A 21382-nucleotide genomic window follows, 5' to 3' on the forward strand; every position below is an offset into this window, starting at 1 on the left:
ACTCATTTTGATACCAGTATGAACACTTGGATATTCCAGTAATATGTAACGGATACATTTGTCAGGAGTCCATAAAATTATGTATTATTCAATGGGTTATTAATTTGAATAAAGCCTAGTTATTAATCAGGAAAATCTGGACTCTGTTTTGTATGTCTGTGTCTGCATGTATGTATGTGTATTTATGTGTGTATGTGTGTATGTATATGTATGTATGTATGTGTGTGTGCCTGTATGTATGTATGTATGTATGTATGTATGTATGTATGTATATATATATGTATGTATGTATGTATGTATGTACGTACGTACGTACGTACGTACGTACGTACATACGTACATGTACCTGTGTGTATGTGTTGTAATGTATGTGTGTGTGTGTCTAAGTGTGTCTGTGTTTGTATGCATTTGACTATGTTGTCTCTGTGTTCATGTATGGTTCTGTGTGTACACGTATCATGTGTATGTGTGTAAATATGTGTGAGTGTGAGTGCATGTGGTAAATAATTTTATTTTGGACGGAAATTCATAACTAGCAGTGTAGGAGAAAGATTTCATCTTTGATAATCACTGTATTCATTTTTAACCCCCTTCCACATTCATAGTGCTGTACAATTATTACCTGGGCATAGACCCATAATGGCACAAGTTGGCCCTTTTACTTCCTTTAACTCATAGAGGTGCATACAATCCATATTCAGGATTCAAATCCCTCATACAGCAACATTTCATGATATGATATACTGACAACTGAGATTAGATAAAATTGTGTATTTCATCATTTTTCTAGATTGAATCAGTGGGCATTCTTTTTTGAGAGATCAAATTCTAAACACTTTTTTATCAATTCTTAAATTTATGCAAGTTCGATGGTTTTTTCATTCCATCAATTACATGTATGTTTGGTTTTTTTTGTTTGTTTGTTTTTTGTTTTGTTTTGGTTTTTTGTTTGTTTGGTTGGGGTTTTTTGGTGGTTTTTTGGTTTTTTTTTGGGGGGGGGGATTTGTTGTTTTTTTTGGTTTTTTTGTTATTTTTTTGTTGGGGGGGGGGGGGGGTTTTGGTGTGTTTTAGGGGGTTTTGTTTTTGTTATTTTGGGGGATGGGGGTGGAAGGGTATTTTCTAGATTTCTTTGTTTTGGATGTGCAAGACCCTAATTTTTACAATTTGCATAGATAGAACCATAGTGCCTGGTACATGTGTAAGTGTAACAGTACCATCATAATAAACACAGCTGTATGCTGGTGTCATGAATTATTCATTAGATATGTTAATATGCAGCAACCTGTCAGGTGACAATATGAATGACCTTTGACCTAGATATGGCAATCATTAGCTACATCAATGAGGTTTGGGAAGCTAGGAGTACAGGTAATCTGATTGACCTAATTACACGGTACTAGTTGAGATAATGATGATTTTAACATTAACTACGTCAGAATAACCAGAAGATATCAGTTGGATGAGGCTGTGTGTGTAGATTGGTCTACAAAATTGAGCTGATCATCTGCCTTCATACTGTGACAGGACCTACAACTGCTGACTTACAGAAGTGTGCCATTACTAGAAGATGTCAACTGGGTGAGGATTGTGTGCATACATTAATCTGCAAAATTCAAACATTATATCTCCCTTCATACAGTGACATAGCAGTGGAGCAGACTGACAGGAAGACAGACAGACTGACAGACAGACTGACAGACAGACTGACAGACTGACAGACAGAATAACTGACTGACTGACAGACTAACTGACTGACTGATGAACTGACTGACTGACTGATTGACTGACTGACTGACAGATTGACTGATGGACTGACGGACTGACTGACAGACTAACTGATTGACTGCCTTACTGACAGACTGACTGACTGGCGGAGACGTCACTGCATGGAGAGACAACATGTAAATAGCAGCTAGATGAGACTAAATATAAATTATGCTATAGCAGTTAAATATTGATATCAGATGACATCTCTTCATATAGTGACTCAGCTGTGGATGCAAATATTTGACTGATTGACTGGCTGACTGACTGACTGACTGACTGACTGACTAAAAGGGACGTCATTGGAGAGACTAGATAGCAGCTGGGTAACACTTACTCATGAATGTAAATTAGACTATGTACAGGAGTTAAACATTAATTTGCTAACAGAGCATTCTCCTCCATACAGTGACTCAGCTGTAGATGTGAATATCTGACTGACAGTGAGATGTCTCATCGCTAGAAAAACTAGATAGCTATTGGGTGAGGCTGACTCATGTGAATTAATCTACAAAATACAAACATAACTAGTGGATGACTTTCCTTCGTACAGTGACAGACCAGGCAGGCTCAGTGGGTGCAAATACCAGACTGACTGACAAGAGACATCACCGGAAGGACTAGATAACAGCTGAGCTGGGTGAGGTTTACTCATACTCGTTATAATTACTGGGAGTTCACAGCACTTAAACATTTCTAGCACATCACTACATGTTATATTTTGACGAATTTGTCAACATCTCCCTGGAAGAGAGACTGATGAAGACAATCACCTGAAAGTTAACAATATCTCACAAATTTCAGACCACTTCAAGTCATATTATCAGGACGTGCTTACTGTTACTAGATTCATTACATTTGGGGACAACATTGCTTCAAAGATTAGAAATCAGCTTAGTAACGTGTAGTAGATTCCATGGTTGACTAATAATATTAATACTGACAAAAATTACAATCAATTCGAGATTAGGTCAACCAATTATCAGGACACATCAATTTGTGGATGACATCACTACTAAGATAAATAGCTACTGGGCTAGGTTGACGAGTAGTGTACACAATTTACATCAACTCCAGATTAGGTCAACCATTTATCTGACACATCGATTCATTCAGTTAGATTTGTGAAAGACGTCACTCCAAACATAAGATACACATAGCTACTGGGTTAGGTCGACTAATAATAGTTTACACAATTTACATTAATTCCAGATTAGTTCAACCAATTATCAGGACACAGGACACGTCAATTCCTTAAGGTGAGTTGGTGTAAAACGTCACTACTAGTACTAGTATGATAAGATGACTGACTGATAAAGGTGATTCATTCATAGCTGACTCGTCTACATGTAATTCCTATACTGTATTGTTACCATTTACACCTCCACTCACAGTTAGAGACCACGTTGGCATCCAATCTATAGCTAACAGACTCACAGTGTTCGCAGATTACTGCAGTTTTAACCGTCAGACAGGTGAAAACTTGTAGTCACTCATTCGAAGAGAGGTACATGTAGAACATAGACAACGACTTGGTTGGATATACAAACTGTACAATTTACTAGTTATCCTTTCATAAGGTAAGACACTCAATTAACCCTTTAATTCAGTACTATGGCCACTGGCCTTATGTACATTTTGTATAATATATATAGTATTTAATTTGCCACAAACTCAAAATCATATCAACATAACAAGAGAGAAAGTAAAAAGGACAGTGGAATAAATATTACACATAAACTGATGGATGAATACAGAGTTTATGGCTGGACCACAAAAATAGTTTGAAACAAACTAGTCAAGTTTGTGGCCCATACTACAATTGATTAAACAAAATAATCAAAGCAAAAACAAAAACAAATTTGAAATTAAAACAAAAACAAAAAACAAACAAAACAAAACGCGTTCTCATCAAAAAAAAAATATAACAACTGGCATTAAATGCAATGTAAGGTAGAAAAAGCTGAATTAATTTTGTAACAAATACTGTTTTAACTGAGATTTAAAAAAACATTTGCAATCTTCGTATCAGACACTAGAACCCTAAAGTCATACAAAATGACTAGATATCTGAATAAATATTATTAATTTATTCAGATGAGATACTCACTAACAACTAACGTAATTGTATTTGTAGGTCACTGCAGGTCAAAGTTCACCGACTCAAATCAGGACTGAGGAAGAGACTATTGGCACTGTACATCATCAAATGACAAGAAAAGTGTGACAGTTACTAATACAGCTGATATTATAAACCGGTGTGAACAGATCACTGGAGTATAAATACAAGTTACAGCACAGACTTAATACGCTACATGTACTAGCTGATAACCTTGATCTCTAGAAGTTACAACACAAACTTACGCTACTAGCTGATAACCTTGGTCTCTCAAAGTTATATCACCGACTTACGCTACTAGCTGATAATTTGGTCTCTGCAAGTTAGAACACCGACTTACGCTACTAGCTGATAGATTTGGTGTCTGCACGTCACAACACAGACTTACGCTACTAGCTGATAACTTTGGTCTTTGCAAGCATGGCTAGTCAAAACTCACTGGCTAGAATTGAGATTGACGAGGACGTGCTAACATGTACGGTATGTTTAGAAATTTTCACACACCCTAAAGTTCTACCTTGTCATCATTCATTCTGTGAGGAGTGTTTAGTTCAATTAGTAGCTAGGAAGACGTCGGTGGAATGTCCGATTTGCCGAGAGGTTTCAAAATTACCACCAGGAGGCGTATCAGCGCTTAAACCAAGCTTTGTCATCAATAATCTCCTAGATTCGGTCACCGCGTCAAAAACCGACAGTTGCGACGCAACACCGTGTGATACATGCCAAGTAGGAAAACCCGTCAATGCGTGCAAAGATTGTCAACTTAATATCTGTCTGAGCTGTACTAATGCTCATCGGAAAATTCCAGCAACGAAAAATCATCACATCGCACCACTCTTGGACATCGAGAATGAAAAGTTGGTAGATATGTTATTAGACGAAACTCCTCGTTATTGTAAAACGCACAGTGATCGTAAACTTGACGTTTACTGCGAGACTTGTCAGGTCGCAATTTGTCGCGTATGTAAAGAAAAAGATCACCGACAACCACGGCATAACTATAGAGATTTGAAAGAAGCGGTAAAACATCACAAGAAAATGTTATTATCTTACATCGTACAAGTGAAACTCCAGCAAAGCGAACTTGAAGAAAGGAAAATGAAAATGAACAGAGAATCAGAAACGATCGAAAACCAGTATCGATGTGAACAAGATAAAATACATGCACATGTTTGTGACGCTATTGAAAAACTGAAACTAGAGGAACAAAACTTACTGAGTAATTTAGAAGTTAAGTACAACGAAGTGAAAGACGTACAAAGAAAAAAACTACACGCACTACGTTCTGTAGATTACTTGATGACGAGTACGGTTACGGCTGCCGAACTACTCATCGATCAGGATAATCCGGTCGACTTTGTATCATCGTACGCCGAGACGCAAAACTCGCTGGAATATCTCCGAACTATAGAAACAGAAACACACAACGATCACAGCTATGGTGCTCTGTCTAAGTTTGTTCCCATGGAAACAAACTTCACTGGAAATATTGGCTACACTTCTAACCCTGCAAATCAGCATGACGCAGCCAGTATTGTTGATATCGCAGAAAGTCAACGATATACCAGCTGTGTTGCTGACAACATACAACAAACGCCATCAGATGCTAGATCTAGGCTGATGAAGTTCTACGAAATATCACCACGACAACAACAGCCACGCACACAACAACACGGACAGCAGCATGAACTGCAGCAACAGCAGCAATTACTTGAAAAGTATCGACAACGAAAACGACAACAGATGTCTGGAAAACAACAATCATCAACTCCAAACATGTCACCACGATCAAGACGAGGTTACTTACAGCAAAAACAACTACAACAGCAGAAGAAGAAATGAAAGACTGTCACATGATACGGTTCAACCAATGATCACTACAAAGCAGTATCACATGATAGATTTCAACCAATCACACGCTACAAAGCTGTCATCTGATACAGTTCAAACAATGATCACTATGGAGCAGTATCACATGATACATTTCAACCAATCACACGCTACAAAGCTGTCATCTGATACAGTTCAACCAATGATCACTATGGAGCAGTATCACATGATACATTTCAACCAATGACACACTACAAAGCTATGTCAGGTGATACACTTCAAGTTAAACCAATGATCACTAACATGTTAATATGATAAATTACCACCAATGGCTGCTACAAGGCGGTCACATGATACATTTCAACCAATAACCACAAGGGTGTCACATAATACAATTCAACCAATGATCACCACAAGGCTGTCACATGACACAATTCAACCAATGATCACCGTAAGGCTAAGTCACATGATATACTTCAACCAATGACACAACTGTACTTATTTAAATCTTAATCAATAGCATTTTCATGACAAAAAATAAATTTTCATCAAGCGATATGCATGTAATTCAATAAAATATAATAATCATAGTATTAAAATTTTGTATTTCTCTTTTTTTATTTTATTTGTGAAGTTTACGACTCCATCTACCAGGGGTGTAATAACTTCAAGTTGAGCAAAACTGCATGAACAAATAATTTTAATCTGTAAACATACCGTTCTTGTTAGCTAGGACGCTGACATCTGTACGTTTTTCACTGTCCAGTCCGGATACACAGATAACACATCCTTTAAATATTGGACAACAGAAGTCATTGAACTCATCATCAGTAGCGTGGAGCTGATATCTAAAAAAATAAAAGACTCACTTTTAACATTTTTATTAATGATTCGCAGTTATCTCTATGACTTTGATGTGGGTTTTGTGGACAGAGGTTTTACGGCAAACGGACTCGAATTTGAGAAGGCTTGAATGCCATACATGTGTAATATCGATTATGGTTTTATCATATACACTATGTAGGAGTCACTGAAATTGCATTGTAGTAGTGTGGAGATGGTACTGTATCTACAAAGAATTCAAATTCAAATTCTAAGTGCAATAATTGACTAAAAATAGTGAAATGTTCTAGCAACTTACTTTGTTTTACTTCTATCCCAGCAATGTGTTACCCACTCTGGTAACATGACAGGTTTTCCTAGGCTTACTGCTACCTGTAGAATGGAAATAAAGACGAGGATTATATTCAAGATTTTAGTACAATCTTGTGATTGATTGATTGATTGATTGATTGAATGATTGATTGATTGATTGATTGATTGATTGATTAATTGACTGATTGAGGGAGGGAGGGGGAGAGGGAGGGAAGGAAGCAACGAGCAAGTGAGCGAATGAGTTAGTGTGTGTGTATGTATGTGAGTGAGTGATCATAAGAGTAAGTACAGGAGACTGTCTTGAGTGAGTGAGTGACTGATTGAGTGAGTGAGTGAGTGAGTGAGTGAGTGAGTCAGTCAGTCAGTCAGTCAGTGAGTCAGTGAGTGAGTGTGAGAATGAGTGCATGCGTGTGTGTGTGTGTGAGAGAGAATGATCAATTAATTAGTTGATTGATTGATCGATTCTGCAGCTAAATCTCAGACTGTAGGAGTCATCCAGTCCTGTGACCTTTGACCTTGTCCTACTTACATGATATTTCTTAGATCCCACTTCTCCAGCCACAAGATGTGTTACATTCTCTGTGAAATCTCCCATTACACTGCCTCCCATATACTGTACAAGACGACGAATTTCACTCTGTTCAAATCAAATCAACAACAAAAAAGAAATTTAACAACAAAATCAATGAAAAACAACTCTTGAAATCAGAACAAGACGATCTTTACCACAATACAAAGCAGTCCTGTTGTCTTTGCTTTGAATAGCACCCCTAGTGTCCAAACTATCTAATCTTTTGTTTTTATCACAATGTAAAATTTGCTAATTCCACACTTCGAGACTGTTTATGGTACTAGGGGTATGCCATTTATCTCTGTCAGTATATGCTTGTGTGGAGATTGTGAAAATGTTTACAATTCAAAAATGTGCAAGCAAGTCACACACCAAAAAATCACAATCAAACACTTGTATAACTTACCCTCTGTGACTTTGCTAAACTGGTACAACTGATAAGTAACTTAACCTCTATACCTTTGCTAAGCTTGTACATCTGATAAATGACTTACCCTCTATATCTTTGCTAAGCTTGTACAACTGATAAGTGACTTACCCTCTATATCTTTGCTAAGCTTGTACAACTGATAAGTGACTTACCCTCTATATCTTTGCTAAGCTTGTACAACTGATAAGTGACTTAACCTCTATACCTTTGCTAAACTGGTACATCTGATAAGTGACTTACCCTCTGTGACTTTGCTAAACTGGTACAACTGATAAGTGACTTACCCTCTATATCTTTGCTAAACTAGTACAACTGATAAATGACTTACCCTCTGTGCCTTTCCTAAACTGGTACATCTGATAAGTGACATACCCTCTGTGACTTTGCTAAACTGGTACAACTGATAAGTGACTTAACCTCTATACCTTTGCTAAACTGGTACATCTGATAAGTGACTTACCCTCTGTGACTTTGCTAAACTGGTACAACTGATAAGTGACTTACCCTCTATATCTTTGCTAAACTAGTACAACTGATAAATGACTTACCCTCTGTGCCTTTCCTAAACTGGTACATCTGATAAGTGACATACCCTCTGTGACTTTGCTAAACTGGTACATCTGATAAGTGACTTACCCTCTGTGACTTTACTAAACTCGTACATCTGATAAGTGACGTACCCTCTGTGACTTTGCTAAACTGGTACAACTGATAAGTGACTTACCCTCTGTGACTTTGCTAAACTGGTACATCTGATAAGTGACTTACCCTCTGTGACTTTGCTAAACTGGTACATCTGATAAGTGACTTACCCTCTGTGACTTTGCTAAACTTGTACAACTGATAAGTGACTTACCCTCTGTGACTTTGCTAAACTTGTACAACTGATAAGTGACTTACCCTCTGTGACTTTGCTAAACTTGTACAACTGATAAGTGACTTACCCTCTGTGACTTTGCTAAACTTGTACAACTGATAAGTGACTTACCCTCTGTGACTTTGCTAAACTTGTACAACTGATAAGTGACTTACCCTCTGTGACTTTGCTAAACTGGTACAACTGATAAGTGACTTACCCTCTGTGACTTTGCTAAACTTGTACATCTGATAAGTGACTTACCCTCTGTGACTTTGCTAAACTGGTACAACTGATAAGTGACTTACCCTCTGTGACTTTGCTAAACTTCTACAACTGATAAGTGACTTACCCTCTGTGACTTTGCTAAACTTGTACAACTGATAACAAGCCCTCTCATAGATATGTTATACACTGGTCCGTCAGACTTTGGTATGGCTCTGGTTTGTCTCATACAGTTCAACACACACTGTGGTCCAACAATCCTGAAAAAAAATTATAATTATTTTTAAATAAAGTTTGTTTGTTTGTTTTTTGTTTGTTTGACTTTATTTAACTTGATAAATTGTTCCGCCAAAGGCTCTTCTCACACAATGTCGAGTAAGGGAAATTTACAATATTTGCATTTATTAAAGTCATACCTATTTCACCTAAATTATAACTATTTTAATTATTTTTTCCCCTTTTAATCAACTATTGTAAATAAAATCATAACTGAAAAAAATTATAACTATTTCAAAAAAAAATTATTAAAACTATATATAAAACTATTGTAAATAAATTTTAAACCAATTACATCTCTTTCAAATAAATGTGAACTATTGTAAATAAAATCATAACTATTTCAAATATTTGACATGTTGTGTTTGATTCAACTTTACTGTGACATTGCGATTACTACATCAACTGCAGGAAATCTGTTGCCTTTGAAATTACAGTGGTTGTCTGAAATATATCTACAATGTAGGGTTGAAGCGTTTTTCATTTAATGGCAAACATTAAGCAGAACAAGTGTCAGTTGAACTATAGACGAACACCAGTAGCTGCTGTATACAGATTTTTTATCATTGTTCCATTGTATATTTTTCATTTATAGATCCCTGAAGAAGGTCTCTTGTGTGAGACCGAAATATTTGTGTAATTAGATCTTATTTCTCAACATTTTTCTGCATTCAGCCAAGGAAAATACGAGTGACCTAAGGGGCCTTTGTCACTACAAGTCGCTAGACGAGTCGTGACAACCTTTAGGTCACAAGTATTTTCTGACTGAATGATGAAGATTATTGGAGAATAACATAATTATACCAGCGCCAAAGAAAAATCGAGGAAAGTAATGACAATTTTGAACGTTTTGAGTTTGATCACAGCAGAACCTTGGTAAAGTGTACAAGTACGTGTACATGCCCTGTGTACAAATATGTGTAAATGCCCTGAGTACAAGTATGTGTACATGCCCTGAATACAAGTATGTGTACATGCCCTGAGTACAAGTATGTGTACATGTCCTGAATACAAGTATGTGTACATGCCCTGAGTACAAGTATGTGTACATGCCCTGAATACAAGTATGTGTACATGCCCTGAATACAAATATGTGTACATGTCCTGAGTACAAGTATGTGTACATGCCCTGAGTACAAGTATGTGTACATGCCCTGAATACAAGTATGTGTACATGCCCTGAATACAAGTATGTGTACATGTCCTGAGTACAAGTATGTGTACATGCCCTGAGTACAAGTATGTGTACATGCCCTGAATACAAATATGTGTACATGTCCTGAGTACAAGTATGTGTACATATTCTGAATACAAATATGTGTACATATTCTGAATACAAATATCTCTACCTGCCCCGAGTAAAAGTATGTGTACATCTTACCTGCATCCTAACTTCACCAGGTGTTCAAATGCTTCACCTTCAAATGGATCGCATACATATAAATAATTGTCTTTTTCACTTTTAGATAAGATATCCATAGATGAGACTAACTGACATGGTAGACTTGCTCTCTGTAGACACTACAAATATAGAAAAACAGGACATGAATCACTCAAGTAGTTTATTCAGTAAATTAGGCCATCAACCTCTTTGTACAAAATGAAAATAAATATAAAAATAAATATACAGAAAACAACCAGAATAGAGCAATGTAAATGAAATAAACACCACAGAAGCTCAACTACATGTTTCAGGTGACAGTAAATATAACATAAACATCACAGAAGCTCAACAGAGTCAACTACATGTTTCAGGTGATAGTAAATATGTTTTTGTTAAGAGCAGTGAGCAGGTAATATCTACCTGAGTTTCTCTGTCATTTTACCAGTGTTTGGTTCCCTACCAAAATTATAGTACAGTCAGTCTATAGGAAACTATGCCAGTGTTACCTTATTCCCCCTTTCTGTTACCATGGTTACCAAACCTTAACAACAACACCATAAATATGACTATTATCACTCTCCAAAGTGTATATCATCAAATACATCTACTTACGGTGAAAGCCTTCTTAATCTGACTTTCTTTGTTTTTCTCCACGTATACAAACACCACAAGTATGTTAGCCATATTTCTTGTTCTGTAGGATAAAATGAGATATGAGAAAACAGACAAACTTAGATCTGAGGTGCATTCATTATGAATCCCCGGGGAGCCTCAGACCAGGGTAACTGACATCACTTGGACATCTCGAGTCAGGTGAGAATCGAACACATTTTTAATATTGTGCATTTGGGATACCATCTACAAGGACTATACAGTACATATAGCTCAGGGGTACAGGTAGTTACCAGTAAGATGTATACATACATTTATATTTATACGTCACCTGTCACCAATCTCGCATTCTGATTGGTCGAGAGCCCTGCAGATACACAGGCGTATTTTTCACCAACAGCCGTATTTTTGCTTGTAAGTTGCTTTGACAATATGGTATAACTTATAAGTATAAAACCAAGCAACACATCACTTCCAACACCCCAATAAACACACATACATACACACACACACACACACACACACACCACAATAACTTGACATTGATTGACACCCCCCCCCACACACACACACACATATACACAAATAAACACACACAATAACTTGACATGAATTTATAGCCCCCCCCCCCCACACACACACACACACACCACAATAACTTAACACTGATTGATCGTCAAGTGATGTTAATGATTTGCTAACTTACCTTACGAAATATATAATAACAACAAATGGTAAATCTGAACCCTTTTCGTCACAGAAAAACAATCCTCAAATTTCACCACCAAAATGTCATCGGCAGTCTCGCTACTTCTTATCCTGTGCTGTTTTAGCAGAAATACGTTTTGAAATGTCACTTTTGTGCCGCCATGATTTTTTTCATCCTCCCTAGGCTAAGATACATTTTAAAAAAATATATTTTTGCCCCTTAACTGTTGTGTATCACATGCTTTGAGAATGTCAAGAAGCAAAATTATATATATATACTTTTTATCACCAGAAACTTCAAAAAATTACAAAAATAGTATTGGTGTCTTTGGATCTAGCGTGAGAAATTTTATAACATTTTGTTGGTCTAGGTGGTCTTGATTCGCAATGCATTCTGGTACTACAGGAAACGCTTTGTCGGAAGCAAGCGTGTTCATTTATCAATCAATGTTTTGATTAGCGGCTAGATCTAACTCGGTGGAGAAGGTTATTGAAATAAGTCGTCTCTCTGCCGATACTTCGGAAAGAGGGTGAAGATTATACGTGTATTCATCTCGTCTAACCCATTATCGTCTGCCAGATAATCCCAATTCGCTGATCTGCAAACTGAAGGGCCAAACCATGTCGTACGGACAACAAAGAAGCAGCCGGTCGCTGACGATCGGAGGTCCGGGGACACCTCCGACCTCTTCACGTAAGTGATTCATATTTTGAAAATTGCGCCCACTGGGCTGGGTATATTTTTTTTCTCCGTGTTGACGATCATGGTTTAAATCCTTCGAAATAATAAGTGCATTGGCCTATGATTAGGGTTAGGGATTCTGGAACACTGTCAATTGTATGTAGCAAGTTTTCATTGTTTATTGGGAGATAATGATTAATATAGACCCTCCCTGGAGGGTCTATGGAGATAATAAATACTAGTGTTTATATTTTGAACAAAAAAAATAGTATAAGTTATAGTATAAAATAGTATAAGTTATATGGTAAAGTGAAATTCAGTTTATGAAGCAATGACAATATGATATTGATGATGATGATGATGATGATGATGATGATGATGATGATGATGGTGGTGGTGATGGTGGTGGTGGTGGTGGTGGTGGTGCTGCTGCTGCTGCTGCTGCTACTATGGGGGTTTGATAGATGTATTATCTGAATAAAGAACATGTAGGGTGACTAAAAATTGTCCTCAGTGATGTCCCGGCATTTGTAAGTTACATTACATACTGTGTAATCAGCTTAATGTATATTACACCCACTGTATTTCAGTTACAACTTACATATCAGATATCACATATTTACAATATATTAAAATTAACAATTTTTCCATCTCTCCTCATCTCCAGCCCTCCTAGAACTGTGTTAACATAATAACTTTTACATTTGTACTTCATTTTCCAGGTCTGGGTAATCCATATAGTCATCCTGCATTCCATTCCATCAAGTTTGGAGGGCCTACCAATAGCAGGGTAGGTAGTAGCATTACTACATTCAAGTCAGATAGAGGGTCTACCAATAGTAGGGTAGGTAGTAACATTGCTGTATTCAAGTCAGATAGCTGACCCAGTGGTAACACACATCTACATGTAATTGTATAGAACAGGGTTTTTGTCTGACATGTGGCACACACACACACACACACACAGATATATACATGTACACACATATATATATATATATGTGTGTGTGTGTGTGTGTGTATATAGTTTTGGTAGTACTGGAACTCTTTCTTGGTTGTGTACATGTATATATCTGTGTGTGTGTATGAGTGTGCCACATGTCAGACAACCAAGAAAGAGTTCCAGTACTACCAAAACTATTACGCTCTGCCACTGTGGTATAGAGCACTGTTTTAGCAGATTGATACTCACCGAGTTATATGTATATATATATATATATATCAATAATAAAACATACAACCAATCCTACTTTTTTCCTTATCCACCTATAATTTACGTAGACACGAGGTGAAGAGGTGAAAATTGGGTTTATGCAAATGAGTTAATAAGTCTACTATATGCAGATGTGGCATGGGAATCAATGTGCCCTCTAAGCCAATAGGATGCACACAATTTGTAGTGATGCACCAAAATTTAGTGTTCCCCTATCTCTTACTATGTGGTGACTCACAAGAAATGTCAGTTTTTATCATTTTGACTCACAACAACAAAAATTGGCTACCACTAGAGGGCGCACTATAAATGGAAACCCCAGAAGGGACTCTCTTCATATATACAAACATTGCGTTGTAAGGGTTAACAGTAACTTCATGTGTTTATTTGTCTTTCTTAACTGTATCTAACAGCAAGAAAAAGGTACACCCAAGCCACCCAAAGCACCAGACAAGCCATTGATGCCGTATATGAGATACAGCAGGAAAGTTTGGGATAAAGTCAAACAGGAGAATCCGGAACTAAAACTCTGGGAAATTGGGAAAATTATTGGTCAGCTGTGGAGAGAACTACCTGAGGATGAAAAACAAGTATTTATTGATGAATATGAAACTGAAAAGGTAAGGATTATTTAAAATTTTCTTCGCTCAGTCAGGGGAAATATGAGTAACCTAAGGGGTCTTGTCACTACAAGTCTGTCGATGAGTAGTGACAACCCTAGGTCATGAGTATTTTCTGGCTGAATGAAGAAAAATATTAGAGAATAATATAATCATACCATTGCCAGTAATATCAATGACAAATTGGGGAAAGTAATGGCAATTTTGAATGTTTTGACTCATATTTCGAACACAGCAGAACCACTGACATAGACACGCATTTTCATGACATAAACGTGCATTGTTGTGACGTAAGATGACCCAGGTATATATCCCCTATTTTTTGTTCTAAGTGACTCGTACATTACTCTAGAAGTCCTGAGATGAATGAGCTGCAATTTAAAATTCATCCACAGCCACCCACACAGTCATTAACATCATGTCTTTGTTAATCAATCACAAAATTCTAACCAATAACAGTCCCTCATAAAGTTAGAGTTTATTGGGGCAGTTATGTAATGTCCAAATATGGTGTATTTGTCAGCTGGGGATGCTACTTATACACTGTTTACATCACTAGAACAGTTGGGGTTCACTGATTGGATGAACAACTTTTTGTGCTGATTGAGGGACTTTGACCAGACGTGGTATAGTTAGAGATAACATTGGTGGTTGTACAGACCACGTTGGCATCCGGACTAATGGTTGACCCACCATCTCTGATTGTATGACATGTACAGTGTGGTCAGGTCAAAGGTTAATTTGAGCTCTGTCTTTTCTCACTTTGTAGATTGACTACAATGAAGCAATGAAAGCCTATTACAACTCTCCTGTCTACCAAGCATACGTTGTTGCCAAAGGAAGAGGTAAGTTTTGTAAGCTTCTCTGTGATTGGTCAAAAATTAGACAAATGAAGCAATGAAAGCCTATCACAACTCTCCTTTCTACCAAGCATATGTTGTTGCCAAGGAAAGAGGTTAGTTTTGCAAGCCTTTCTGTAATTGGTCAAAGATTAGACAAATGAAGCAATGAAAGCCTATCACAACTCTCCTTTCTACCAAGCATATGTTGTCACCAAAGGCAAAGACAAGTTGTAAGCTTCTCTGTGATTGGTCAAAAATTACAAAGTAGGTGTGTTGTCTCAAGCTCTGTGAGATTAGTAAAAAATTGGGATGTGTGCAGTACATGTATACTGTGTTATTTCAAGAAGAGATAAAGATAAGCCTGGATATTTTTTAAGTAAACAGGATAAGATAATATATATTTCCTGGGTTTGTATTCAAATTGGTGAATTTCAAAAAGAAGAAAACAGTTTTACAAATGTAATAATTGCATTTTTCAAAAGTTTTTGTTAAGGGTTATAAACACTAAGAGCCCTGCTTCTCACCTCCCCATCCCCCGCCTACACCCTCCACTTTGATGGAATGTTTAACAGTTACCAATTACTGCAGATTCATGATAAAAACTAAATAACAATCAGCCTCTTAACAAAAATTTGTTTTTGCTTTTTTTTGGTCACAGCACAACAACAACAAGAAGACAACCAAGTGATGGACAATAAGCCAGAACCAAGAATGAGTATCCAACCAGCGGAAGACGAAGATGGTTAGTAATGTCTGTTACTTGTAATAGAAAAGTTACATCATGTCTGTTACTCCAGTCAGTTATGTCTGTTACTTGTAATAGAAAAATTATTTCATGTCTGTTACTCTGGTCACCTAGTTTTTCACTGCTGACCCTAAAATTGTGAAGTCTCGCAAGAAATAGTGGAAATGGAAACTGACATCAACTTAAAAAGACACTATATAACTGTTCTTCCAATCTATAATTGCTGTACATCTGATGGGAATAACACAGGGACTATATGGAAAACATAACTACCTGAACTAGACATTCTATGTACCCTACCTATTCTAAAATTGAGCGTAATCAGAACCACACAATTTTTTTTAGGCCGAAGTATTCTTATTTTTGTTATAATTCTGAAAGGGGAAAAATAATTTTGTTTTGATAACCTGCAAAATGGCTAGAACCTCGGAGACTTCAGTACTTGTATTCGACATTGAAAATGAATTTATTTATTAAAGAGACCATATGGAAAACAACAGAAAACATAACACCCTGAACTAGACTCTCAGACATGGAAAAAATAATCCCCCAAAAAATGTGTGGTTCGGATTACGTTCAATTTTAGAATAGATGCAGATTTTTTTTTTTAAATTTTCAATGATTTTTTTTGTAGGCCTTACCTGCAAAATGGCCAGACCTTCAGTGACATCAATACATGTATTCTTCATTCAGTTTATTGAAAATGCATTTTTTTTTGGTCTTCCAGACAGTGATGATGGTTTCTCTGTGAAGCACGTCGCAGCTGCACGATATCTACGAAACCACCAACTCATCAACGAAATCCTCAGTGATTCCGTCGTACCAGATCCACGCTCGGTTGTCACAAACGCCCGTATGCAAGTTTTAAAGAGACAAGTCCAATCACTGATGTTACATCAGGTGAGTGTCGTCATGGCAACATAATATTAACCCTGAATTATCAAAATGTTCACAACAACATGTGATGCCTCAATATACATACCCTACGTTATCCTGGAAAGAAGGAACTTGCAATCTAGACTGAGCATGCTCAGATGCAAAGGACTATGGGATTATCATAATACATAATCTGGAGCTACCAATAAAATAAACCTCCCATAATGGTCAGGGTAACTATGAATTGATTATTTGTGGTTGCAAACAATGTAACAGTATTGTTTACAATACTATTAGATTAGTATTTATTATCACATTTCCCATGATGCAACATTCAACATGGTGGGTTTGCAAATGATTATAATCCTCCAATGATTTGATTAGAATTACTGAGTGATGGTAATTTTGTATATATTTTTTTATATTTCTACAGAAAAAGCTAGAAAGTGAACTACAACAGATTGAGGAAAAATTTGAATCCAAGAAAAGGAAATTTATAGACAGCAGTGAACAGTTTACACAAACTATCAAAAAGGTAATAGTACCATCATCTAGTCTTAATCTTTTACAACTGCTGACATCAGACCGTGGACAAACGAAACATGTTACAAACAGGGAAAGTTAAAATATGAATTGGATTAATAACACTTGGCACAGCATGTTGGAAGTACAGAGACTTGTATTACACACCATGGTTTGATAAGAACAGTTTTATGGTCTCTTTATGTGTACATGAAATGCCAGGGGAACTGGAAATTTGTTTGTGAATGTGAACTATTATGTAAAGAGGCCATAAAACTGTTTTTATCAAACCATGAAATGTAATACAAGTCTCTATACTTCCAACATGCTGTGCATAGTGTTATTAATCCAATTCAGTTGTTTACTTTCCCTGTTTGTAACAGCTTCTGTTTGTCTATGTTCTGATGTCTGAAGTTGTATCTATTTATTTATTTATTTATAAACCATCCAACAGGCATTGCCCAATAACAAGAGAAAGGTTCAGTGTTAGTACAGGAGGAAACTGGAGTACCAAGGGGAAAACCTGCGTTGTTTGGTAGAGTCAAACTGAACAACACTTTTCTTATCTTACAGTGTGGTAAATTTAATAAAAAGGCTTAGCTTAAAACTAAAACATTGCCTTTCTTCTCAAATCTGAGAGGTATGCTAACATATGATCTTTTTCATCTGTACAGCTATGTGAACAGAAAATAGAAATTAACTGGGAAGAGTTGATGAAGCCTTTACCACCAGCATTGGTAGCGGCTCAAACTATGCCGCAGTCACCAGGGCAGTCCACACTGCAACCAGTACCTGGTGCAGCGACAGCAACAGCAGTACAACCAGTTAAGGGGCTCTCACCGTCTGCAGCGCAACCATCGCCACTGACCAATCAAAAAACTACCAAAGCCAAAAAATTGGAATCTCCAAAAACATCAGATTCACCACCTGGATCCTGTCCAGCTGAGAAGAAAAAATCTAACGAAGAGGAAAAGGATGGCAAGAAAGATGATGCGGAGACCAAGAAGAAGGAAGAATCTGATGCCAAGGTAGAGGAGGGAAGTAAGGATATAGAGGAGAAGATGGAAACAGAAGAGTCTGAAACACCGGAAAAACAGGGAAAAGAAACAGAGGGATCTGAGGATTTGAAAGAAAAGAGTGATGTTATGGAAGGATCGGAAAACAAGGATGATTCGGTGGAGATGAAAGATATGGATACATCAGAAGTTACAGATAAAGAGACATCAAAGAAGGAAGATGATGAGAAGAAAGATGAAGATGCACCAGAAAAAATGGAGACGGACCAGGAAGAGGAAACTAAAACGGAAGAGCTGAATGCCGACAAAGTGGAAGAAAGCTCAAAGGAGGAGGAGAAAAGTGAGGAAGTTGTTAAGAAAACAGAAGAAAAAGATGTACAGAAAAAAACAGAAGAGAAAGATGCGGAGAAGAAAACAGAAGAGAAAGATGCACAGAAAAAAACTGAAGAAAGTCCAAAAGAAGATAAAGTAGAGGAAAGGAAAGAAATGGAAGAAAAGTCAGAAGAAAAACAAACAGATGATGAATCAGAAGAAAAGAAAACTGAAAATATTCCAGAACATAAGGAAAAAGATTCCATTCCAGCAGATAAACAAACAAATGATGTACCAGACAATAAGGATTCCGAAAAAAAATCAGAGAAACCTGAGAAGGAAAAATCATCAGTAAAAGATGAGGAACAGAGAAAGGATAAAGAAGATGAGCAACCAAAAGAAGAGACAGCGGTAGATGACAAGAAAGAAGTAAAGGATAAAGAAGTTGAGACACAGAAAAAAGAAGAAAAACACAAAGAAGTGAAACCAAAGAAAAATGATGATAAAGACAAAACTCAGAATGTTGAAGATGATACTGAGGAAAAAGGGATTGTAACTGATAAAAAAGAAGATTCTAAAAAAGATGATGAAAAGGAGGAAGAAAAGAGTGAAATGAAAGATAAGCCGGAGAAAACAGACACTGAAAAGAAGGATACAGTAGATAAAACAGACACTGGTAAAGAAACCATGACAACAGACAGTGATGACAAAACAAAACAAACAGATTCTGATCAGTCAAAGAAAGAATAATATGAAAAGTTGATTTTTGTGATCTAAGATACTTGGGGAGACCAAATCTATGATCGTTGCCAACTGGAAAACAACCCTCAGACAGGCATGGCCCCAGGGATTAACACTTTGTAGAATGGGGGAGGGCAGTGTAGTTGATACAGAATGATAGAAATTTTATTTAGATTCTATACCTACATGTGTACTTGTTCTTATCTCATACCTACTGCTGGGTTACATTTATTTATACAGCCCCTTTCACATTACCGTTCACTGGCTCTGTTTGATACAACCACACAGAGACCAGTAAGAAACAACATATTCTACACTAAGATGCCAAGATCACAATTTCTTGCTACTTTTTGTCTGAATGAAATAAACCATTTAGACAGACTGCAACAAGATGCAGTCACACGGTGGCACTTAAAGTTCATTTTATTCGGAACAAAATGTGATAAATGATTTACACACAATACCAAGGGACAAAGCTCTTAAACATACAACTGGCGTCACCTGGAACCCTATTTTGCATATGACTGAGTGTATGTTTGGAGGTGGAGAACAAGTATGGCAAGTAATCACAAAAATATAAACATTCCCTATATCTGAGTTTTTCACATGCAAATGCCGCATGTTTGAATAATCCTGAATGACACACAATCTAAGCAGCTGTTTGCAGGGGAATGTGTCTCATTTGGAAAGGTTTTTTTTTCATTCTATGAAACAAACAGACTGATTTTCAACTAATTTGTGTATCAAGTTACCATCCTACGACATTCATAAACAATTTTGTACATGATTCACAACCTGTATGTTTCTTGGAGTACAGAAAACATGCTGAAAACAAGCCCAGAAACTAGTGCTGTGTACATGTACAGCAGTTTGAATTTCTCGCATTTGCATAGATTAGCCATAATCCTCTTTATATAGGGCAGTTCTGTCTTTAACAAATACTATGAGGTGATAATACCCCTAATTTGAGTGAGGGCGCTGTATTCTCAATTTCCTGTTTGCAGTCTGGAATGTCTATTCTAACTGTTCCATTGTAAAAGAACACAATTACAGAAAACAATTTTGTATTTTTAATTTTGTTCCAAATCAAATAAATTAAACATCTGAACTTTCAAACATCTACTTTCTGTGTCATGATTTATATTAAAGGGGTACAATCTGAGTTTATATGTTTTTGGGCGAGATTTATTCTGTGCACTTAAAAGTCACTCTAACGCAGTGTACTCCCTGCTAGATTGTGAAGATGGTGGCTAATTTGCATGTTAATTTACATATCAATAAAATTTTAATTTGCATATTAATTTACATATAAGTAACATTTTAATTTGCATCTAAATAATATGGTAATTAGCATATCAGTTTGCATAGTAATCAGCATATCAATATGCATGTCTTCAACACTAGAACAAACTCTGACATGTTTATTTTAACACATACACACATGTACATTGGTGATCAGCCATTTCTCTTGATGTGAAAGTATTATTATAATTTTGTCATTCAAAGATTACTAAAGCTCAAGGATGGTAGAACACTTTTAAAGCATGGTAGAAACCTGCCAAGCATGGCAGCCAATATGGCAAGGACACTATTTGTACCATGCTTTCTCTATAGTGTGGAGAACATTGCAGACTAAACTTTCTCTTGTAAGCTGATGAGGGCGCCCTCACATCAACTTTCTCTTGTAAGCTGATGAGGGCGCCCTAACATGGTGTATCCTGGAGACTGAGCAGACAATCTGACCAATAAAAATCAAACCGACTCAAAGAGCAGATTTAAAAGAACACACAAGAAGTATTAAATCAAGAACATGCATTGAAATTAGATAAATTTGTATTTTATTGAACCAAACAAAATCTTTGGTCTTCTCACAACATCCTCAC

The 21382-nt window shown here is 36.7% G+C and overlaps 2 protein-coding genes across 2 annotated transcripts in view; one reads left to right on the plus strand and one right to left on the minus strand.

Annotated features, from left to right (window-relative positions):
* LOC144449895 (DNA topoisomerase 2-binding protein 1-A-like) overlaps positions 1–11294 on the minus strand; it is a 56011-nt gene extending 44717 nt beyond the window's left edge. The window contains exons 1-6 of the mRNA XM_078140441.1: positions 11223–11294; positions 10608–10747; positions 9078–9210; positions 7398–7505; positions 6855–6928; positions 6431–6561 (exon numbers count right to left, since the gene is read on the minus strand). Of these exons, the coding sequence (XP_077996567.1) occupies positions 6431–6561; positions 6855–6928; positions 7398–7505; positions 9078–9210; positions 10608–10747; positions 11223–11294 (658 nt within the window). The remainder of the gene's footprint in view (positions 1–6430; positions 6562–6854; positions 6929–7397; positions 7506–9077; positions 9211–10607; positions 10748–11222) is intronic.
* Positions 11295–12366: 1072 nt separating this feature from the next.
* On the plus strand, positions 12367–20537 carry LOC144449961 (uncharacterized). The gene is made up of 8 exons (XM_078140527.1): positions 12367–12624; positions 13335–13402; positions 14239–14445; positions 15215–15290; positions 15946–16029; positions 16760–16932; positions 17342–17443; positions 18105–20537. Exons 1-8 carry the CDS (start codon positions 12552–12554, stop codon positions 19506–19508), a joined length of 2187 nt encoding a protein of 728 aa, XP_077996653.1. The 5' UTR covers positions 12367–12551; the 3' UTR covers positions 19509–20537.
* The last annotated feature ends 845 nt before the right edge of the window (positions 20538–21382 follow it).

This window comes from Glandiceps talaboti, chromosome 19 (genome assembly GCF_964340395.1).
Source record: "Glandiceps talaboti chromosome 19, keGlaTala1.1, whole genome shotgun sequence".
In the NCBI taxonomy this organism is placed as follows: Eukaryota; Metazoa; Hemichordata; class Enteropneusta; family Spengelidae; genus Glandiceps; species Glandiceps talaboti.